Below are 8,715 nucleotides of genomic sequence, written 5' to 3'. Positions count from 1 at the left end.
AGGGTAATAACCACCAGAAACAAAGCTGTCATGGAAGTATAAAAGAAAATTTAAACAATGCCAAGCATGCATTAAAAAGAGAACAACAGATGTAGACAAGTTGAGATCATGAGAACCAACTTTTCTACCAGATTACTAGCCATTACAAACTAGTGGTTTAGAGCTGTTTCAAAACTACAAAAAATTGCTAGGCTACATGTTCCATGCCTTTTACCATAGCTGCTAATCCTAGGATAGTTGAATCAGACAGGGCTAGACTGTTCAGCTAGTCACCAAAATATATCTAAAAACAAAAACATGGAACCTTGGCATATTTGGGATGCAGAAACTGACTCTTTGTTGCTCACATGCAGATCGAATGGTAAGATGATGGCTAGATGTGACTAGAGTTGCTGAATAGCTGAGAAGGTCTAGACCAGTTGGACTACAACAGCCGTCGATGTTTAGATAATGAAATATTAGAGCCTACAAATATATTGTTGTTATTTTGATTTCGAGTGTTGTTTCTGTACAACAGTCTTTGTCTCTTCCTAATGTTGTTTTTGAGGTCTCGACATCAGTTTTTGTCTCTTCCGATTGTTGTTTTGATTCCGTCAGAATTGCGATGGCGCTGTTTTAAGACTATGTCAAACTGTTTAGTTTTGACGAGGAGACATATTATTTGTTTCTATTTTAGAAAAAGAAACAATATGGACGCTGAATTGTTACTGTTGTTTACTGTATGGGCTAACCGAATAAAAAGTGTCGTTGTTGTTTACTATATGGGCTAACCGAACAAGTTAAAAAGGAGACAGGGAATTAATAGACAGGGAATTAAACCACACAGGGAAAAAGTGATGGCAAGGGATCCACTCAATCCACGTCTGGATTAATTCCACTTGTGGATTATAACCACGACTACCGAACATGGCCTAAAGGGAATTTCGAATGACGCTGGCCTTTTTTGTTCAATACAGTAATTGATGGCCTTAATTTCAAAGAGCTGGAGATGTCGAGCAGAAGGTATACCTGGGCAAACAATCTTCCTAATCCCACGTATGAGATATTAGATAGAATTTTAGTTGCCATTGAGTGGGAGAATAAGTATCCTTTTGTCCACTGTTGTGGCGCTTAATAGGAACTTATCAGATCATACCCTACTTCTTCTTAATACTAGGGAATCTAATACGTGTAATCATACTACTCCTTTCAAATTTGAGTTACGATGGTTACTACGAGAAGATTTTTATGATATGGTAGCTACTATTTGGTTTAGTGTAACGGTTGGGAGTACTGCGATGGAAAGATGGCATGCCAAGGTTCATTGATTAAGGCAACGCTTAAGGGGGTGGGCTAAGCATACCGGTGGTGTTAATAAGGAGAAAAAAAAGATATTTTAAATAAACTTGAAATTTTAGACAAGAATGCAGAAATTTCTAGATTATTGCCCCATGAGATTGATGTGAAAAACTTTCTTCATAACAAATTATCTCAAATGTTGAGAGAAGAAGAATTAAAGTGGTATCAAAGGTCTTAAGTTAAAATATTATGCAGGGTGACTCAAATACGAGATACTTTCATTTGATTGCTAATGGAAAGCAAAGAAAGTCTAGAATTTTCCACATATTATAATAGATGAAACATATTCGAGGTTGAAGTGGCCCTGAAAAAACACATTACCACATATTATAAGGGTCTATTTGGGACGACTGAGGAAACTTATGTTACTCTAGACGAAACCTAAATACAGGATATACCACATGTGTCTGATGGGAAAATGATGCTTTAGTCTCTTCCTTTTTCAGAAGTGGAAGTTCGAATGGCTATCTTTCAGATGGAACATAACAAAGCTCCGGGGCCGGGTGGTTTCCCTGTCGAATTTTATCAAACCTTTTGGTCTTTATTAAAATACGACCTCTTGGCTTTGTTTGTTAATTTTCATAATGGCGACCTTCCTATTTATAGTTTGAACTTCGAGATAATTATTTTGTTGCCAAAATTTAAAAAAATGCTGAGACAATTAAATAGTTTCTTCCTATTTGTTTGTTGAATGTAGGTTTGAAAATCTTTACTAAAGTTCTCACAAATAGGATATCCAAAGTGGCGAATAATTCTATTGGGTTGTCCCAATCTGCGTTCATTCTCGGAAGGAATATTTTGGAAGTGGTAGTTGTGTTACACGAAACAATCCATGAGTTGCATAGAAAAAACATAGTGGCATTATTCTTAAGATAGATTTTGAAAAGGCCTATGACAGTGAAATGGCCTTTTGTGCAACAAATGTTGCGGATGAATGGTTTTTTCTAGTAAGTGGTGCTCTTGGATTAATTCGGTGATGATTGGCGGTCATGTGGGTATAAAAGTTAACGATCAGGTGGAGGATAGCTTCCAGACAAAAAAGATTTACGTCAAGGAGATCCACTGTCTCCTATTCTTTTCAATATTGTAGTGGATATGCTTGCCATATTAATGAATTGGGCAACAGAGGATGGCCATGTCGATGGTCTTATCCCCCAATTAATTCATGGTGGGCTATCTATTTTACAATATGCGGATGACACTTTGATTTTTATGGACCATGATTTGACTAAAGCTGAAAACATCAAACATCTCTTAATAGCTTTTGAGCAGGTTTCTGGCCTAAGGATTAACTTCCACAAAAGTGAGTTATTCTGTTTTGGCCAGGCCAGAGATGAAGAATCTCAATATATTAATTTGTTTGGATGCAAAAGTGGGGAATATCCTTTAGATATCTTGGGATCCCTCTACACTTTAGGAAGCTTAAAAATTGCGATTGGAAAAATCATTGAAGATAAGTTTGAGAAAAAGCTTAGTAGCTGGAAAGGAAAACTTATGTCGGCAGGTGGTCGTCTGGTGTTAATAAATTCTATCCTTTCGAGCCTAGTTATGTTTATACTGTCCTTTTTTAAAGTTCCTAGTGGAGTTTTGGACAGGATAGATTTCTTTCGATCTAGGTTCTTCTGGCAAGGAGAAGATCATAAGAGAGAATATAGACTTGCTAAATGGAACATCCTTTGTTAGCCCAAGGACCTTGGGGTTTAGGAATTCAGAATATTGACTTGCAGACTAAGTGTCTGCTAAGCAAGTGGCTTTTCAAGTTGATTAATGAGGATGGCATGTGGCAAAATCTTTTATAGAAGAAATATCTTCAGAAACATCGTCTATGTGAAGTTTCGCATAAACCTGGTGATTCGCACTTTTGGTCAGGGCTCATGAATGTTAAGGATGTTTTCTTTAGCCTTGGTGTTTTTACCCTTAGAAATGGTGACCAAATTAGGTTTTGGGAGGATAAATGGTTAGGTAATCAAACCCTCATGGTTCAATACCCATCCTTATACCAAATTGTTCGGCGGAAAATTGCCACAATTGCCAATGTCTTCACATCTGTCCCGCTTAATGTATCTTTTCGTAGAGCTTTAGTGGGTCATTACTTGGTTTTATGGCATAACCTTGTTCAGCGTCTTGTGTAGTTAGATTAAGTACTAAAAAGGATTATTTTAGTTGGAATCTAACCTCATCGGGATAATGTACTAAAAAGTGATATATAATTAAGTACTGCTATGTATACGTAACCTAATCTCTGTGGCACTGGTTCTACTGTTCCGTGGCCAACTCTTATGCCTTGTTCGTTTGTGCCGGATTGGTGGGTCGGAACGATTTCTAACCGGATTGCTTCTCTAATTTATATAAACTTTGATTAGCTGAAACGATTCCGGGTGCAATCCGACACAAACGAACAAGACCTTAGTCATCTCCGGCCTTCACGTACATTCCCCTTTTCCGCTACCTAATTGCACGGAGACTGATCATACCATACGCCCTGTCCTTGGCTAGGGTTACCAACCGGAGCCCAGCCAATTATGAAGCCAATCATCATGCCTAAGTAGTCCTGATTAATTTCTCCTCGTGCTAGCTGATCTAGCTATAGGGTCATATTCATTTGCTCGATCGATAGATTCAACTTTATTTATTATAGTTAACTCATGATGCACGTACATACGTACTATGATCTCTTTCTCTGTCCGTCTCTCGCCCACAAGAACACTTAAAAGCCTTCGCTTTGTTTGCAACTTTTTCGCTGCTGAGGACAACAGCGGATCATGCATCTGTTGGGTTGGGCAGGTATATATTTTCGTGGTTGGTTAGGTGCGGCGCTTTGCAATGGTTTTCTTGGCCCATCTCCACGATGTCATGGAGCCCACAACCCTTTTCGTTTATTATTTGCTGCTCCCCTTCACTCCTAGCTAGCTAGCTAGCTGCTAATTCCAATAACAGTTTATTCAGTGCTTGCAGACTGTATGTATGTACATATATATATTTATTATTAATTGCATCACCGTTGTGCGTTGAGAGTTGGTTGCGTACGTGGGGCATCATTAGCACAAGAAGTTGTCTATAGCAATGTGTCATGCGTTGCAACAGGCATGCAGCTAGGGCCCTTAGAGAGAGGGAGAGGGAGAGAGAGAGAGAGAGAATGTGTGTTTGTGATCTTTACACTTTGTGTTTGTTTTCCTGCCTCAGATTCAAAATGGCAGCTTTATCGTACATATGGCGCACCTTTTGATCCAACTTTGAGCTCTTCAATTCATCACCATGTATGTACCCTACCTCACTACTTGTTGGGTTGCCATAATTTGATATCCATACAATATGTGTATACACATTTCTACCTGCTTCACCATATAATGTGGTGGAGTTGCTTGGATCACACACACACAGACAAAAAAAAAAACTCATGTTTCTAATCTAAGTATAAAAAATACTTAAAGTCAGAATAACTTCTGTCCTTTGATTTGCACTGCTGTCAAGACGTCAGTGATGCCATATGGGAGGCAGATATGGTATATACTTCTCTTGTTACTAAGCACTTGGAGGTAGTATAAGGCCGGTGAGCTGTGAGCAGAGGAAATAAAAACAGTGCTCCAACGAGGTTAATTGCTACACAAACTTGAGTCATATACTCATATCACGGTAAAAGCACAGCAGCCATGCATATGTAGTGGGCCAACTGTGAGGTCCAATATATACTACTCCTATATGTATATATATTTATAGTTCAAATTTTCGGATAAATTTGGACAGTTTTTTTTTTGTGAAATTTCAGTAATTTCAGGGATGCCATGAAAAAAATAAAAAATTCTCATTACCCTAATGCATGTACTCAATGTAAAAATATAACTCTAGACTCATATCTTCGATTGCTCTACTTAGTTGCCAATGTTTTTCTAGATCTAAAAAACAAGAAAATCATACTTGTTGAAATCTCGAGAAAAAAATGTTGAAATTTCGGCAAAGTACACGAATTTCGGTAATTTCAGGAGTGACAGAAAATTCTCGAATATTAAAGTTGAAAACCATGTATATATTCTGGTAATACTATATGTATAATTGTCACACAAATCACTTGTTACTAGTACTATCATCTTTTTCTATATATACATAAGTAATCACGCGTTAAACTCCGTTTTATCTGCACTAATCTTGATTACTTTTCTCTGTTGGTTTGCCTTCTTCCTTCTTCTAATATAATGAACAAGTAGCAGGAAGGTAGCATTTGAGGCTGCTAGTAGCATTTGAGGCTGCTGTTATCGTCGAGGTTCCTGGGCACGCCTTCTATGAGGCACGGCACCGGCGGCACCGTAGGCGTGGCGGTGCTGCCGTACACGTTCCAGCAGAAGGGGTCGTCGATGGTCTCGCCGGACGCGGGGAGCAGCTCGACGTCGGAGAGCGTGATGTTGGTGCACGGCACGGCGTCGCTGCACCCGAAGTGGATGGGCGGGGTGCGCGGGTCGTAGGTGCCCCGGATGCCGGCGTAGGAGACGCCGGAGACGAAGACGGCCGAGGTGGCGTTCTCGCAGCTCTTGGAGAGGCAGTAGTACTGGTCGATGATGATGGGGTTCCGCACCGCGTCCATGCGCACGTTCTGGAAGGACACGGAGGAGACGGCGCCGGAGCCGCCCTGCCACGTCTTGATCCGGACGCCGTTGTCGGAGTGGCGGATCACGGCGTTGCGCACCGTGACGTTGGCCACGCACGCCCGCGAGCCCTGCTTGCCCAGGCTCCCAATGCTGATGCCGTGGCCGCCGGGCCCGCAGGTGACGTTCTCGACGTGCATGTTGAGGGTGCCTGCGCCGATGGAGACGCAGTCGTCGCCGTTGGAGACGGCGGTGTTGGTGATGAGGACGTCCTGGGTGTTCTCGACGTGGATGCCGTCCGTGTTGGGGCTCAGCGCCGGGGAGCTGATGGAGAGGCCGCTGGCCACCACGCCGCGGCAGCTGTCGAACCGGATGTGGAACTCGGGGCTGTTCTGCACCTTGAGCCCTTGCACCGTCACGTTGTTGGTCATGAAAAACCTCAGCGCCTGGTGATGGATACGGCAGTGGATTAAACCACAACTTTCATTGGCTGACGACAGGCCCAAGTGGCCGTTATGATGCGGTTAAAGTCGTTAGTTAGGCCACTTACCACTGGGCTGTCACAGGATGCACCGTGGCCGCTTGATCCTCCCTGGCCCTTGTGAGACTTGCAGGGGAGATCCCACCACTTCTGGCCCTTGCCGTCGATGAGGCCGGCACCTCGCAGCGACATGCCGTGGGCCTGATAGAACAGCAGCCAGTTGCGCTTGCTGTTGGCCGGCCACATGTCGGGGTCGCTCGGCGCCACGATCGTCCCGTCGAGCTGCACGTACACACGACACAACACAACGCCATTGGGATCAGCAAGTCAGGAGGATCATCAAGTCAGCATTTTCAATATCTCCACACGGCGGAGCGGGGCCGGGTGGCGGGCGGGCGGCTACCGACCTGAATCGTGACGCTCCCCTGGCACGGGCCGGTGAAGACGGTGGTGTGCACGAGGAACGAGTACCCGGCGGCGGCCAGCACGACGCTGGCCCCGTCGTCCTGGCACGCCGTGTCCCACGCGGTCTTGATGGCGCCGGTGTCGTCCGTCACGCCGTCCCCGACGGCGCCGAAGTCCTTGACGACGTCGTACACGGTGCCGCCCGCCGCTGCAGCCGCGGGGGCTGGTGCTGGCTCCGGCGCCGCGCCGCCGGGCGTCGGGTAGCCGCCCGACCCAGACGACGGCGGCGGGGCCGGGGGAGAGACGGGCCGCGCGTGCCGCCTCCCGCTCGCCGGGCCCGGAGCGTGGGCGGACGGCGGGTGCGCGGAGCTATGCTTTGCGTGCTTCCCGTGGTGGTGGTGGCGGCCGCCCTGGACGCTGCCACAGAGGAAGCTGGAGGAGACGGCGAGCGAGAGAAGCAGAGCAATGGCGGTCCTGGCGGTGAACTCCATTGTATGTATTACTAGAGGCCGTTCAATTAAGCTGCTGAGGAGGAGCTAAACTCTGGATTGCGGGCAAAATGATGGGAGGCCCCGGAATGGTGAATCTTGCTTGGGTCGCTAGGCGTGCTTATAGCCTTATATACACGCGGGCCTAGACAGGGCAGCGAGAGTGTGTGCTACGGCGTGTGCGGTCGCTGTCGCGGGGATCTAGCAACAAGCTATAGCACGTACAGGAGCTAGCTAGCAAGCTAGAGTGCTGGTGCTGGAGAGGCCGGTGAGGCGGGGCAGTCGGCTGCAGTGGTTGGGTTGGAGACGGTGGCGAGTGCGGGCGCACGGATTTATAGGTGGCGCGAGCGAGCCAGAGGCCGAGAGCACGCCAGCACGGGCGGCCGTGTGCGCGGGAACAGAGAGCAGGAGCAGGAGGAGGGCGGTGGTGGTAGTGGTAGTGGAGGCCTCATCAGAGAGCCTTGTTATGTGGCTGCTCTTGCCTCTTGGCCACCCGCGCCGAAGGGAGTCCCGGTTTTTCTAATGGCGGCGACCGACCGAGCGCTCCCGCTCCACCGGTGGCCACGGATCGGACCACGGCCGGCCAGCCCCCCCTAGCTTTTTCAGCACAATGTGGTCGAGCGTGCGTACGCTGGGTGCACGAGCGCGGGCACGCACCACCACGAGAAGAAAGATTGCCAAAAGAAGAACTAAAGGGGGGCGCCGGGAAGACGAGACGACGAGGAGTCCCATTTGGAGTGGTCGTGGCCCGATCGCTAGGAATATTCAGGCCATGCATCAGCCACTAGTGCCTGTTTGATCGTTTCTGCTAAGGTGCAGTGCAGGCTGTGCAGCTACGTCGTCCCGGCCAGCCGGCGCGTGCATGTCGCCGCCGCCGCCGCCGCCGCCGCCGTCGTCGTCGTTGCCGCGTTACGTCATGTTTGTTCATGCGTGTGTATGTGTAGCTGCTTAGTTACAGGCACAGCAATGCGCGTGTTTAATTTGCAGTGACCAATCGCTTTCTAGGCATGCAGTGCATGCATCGGACAAGTTGGACTCAGATCTTCCTTCTTCTTCAGGCCGGCCAGGCACTAACACTGTATTATTGTTGCTTCATGCATCGATCAACAAACAAGAAGGGGAGGTCTACGAGAAGTGGATGGCTGGACATGGATCGACAAGGACATGGTGGACCTCAGCTCGCGGCGTGCTTGCATTGGCCGAGCTCCATGCGTGCACTATCTCGTACGTGGTCATAGATTGCTGCTGCTGATGATGCTGATGCGAGCGAATGCTGCACGGGGACGGGGTGTGTGAACAATCTTGATGATATAGAGCGCCATCACTATCTACACCTCTCTCATCGGCAAAGTTACTCAACAATAAATAGGTGGCGCTTTTTGTATATACATAATTACATATATATACTAGTGCTACTTTAATTTAT

The 8,715-nt window shown here is 46.7% G+C and overlaps 1 protein-coding gene across 1 annotated transcript; it reads right to left on the bottom strand.

The window, feature by feature from the left end:
- Positions 1-5,340: 5,340 nt before the first annotated feature.
- LOC100284066 (polygalacturonase) lies at positions 5,341-7,400 on the bottom strand. Its single transcript, NM_001156964.2, has 3 exons — positions 6,804-7,400; positions 6,466-6,678; positions 5,341-6,361 (listed from the first exon to the last, which is right to left on the bottom strand). Exons 1-3 carry the CDS (start codon positions 7,290-7,292, stop codon positions 5,564-5,566), a joined length of 1,500 nt encoding a protein of 499 aa, NP_001150436.2. The 5' UTR covers positions 7,293-7,400; the 3' UTR covers positions 5,341-5,563.
- Between the last annotated feature and the right edge of the window lie 1,315 nt (positions 7,401-8,715).

Source organism: Zea mays, chromosome 3 (assembly GCF_902167145.1).
Source record: "Zea mays cultivar B73 chromosome 3, Zm-B73-REFERENCE-NAM-5.0, whole genome shotgun sequence".
Classification (NCBI taxonomy): Eukaryota; Viridiplantae; Streptophyta; class Magnoliopsida; order Poales; family Poaceae; genus Zea; species Zea mays.
This window is presented reverse-complemented; position numbering and strand designations above follow the sequence as displayed.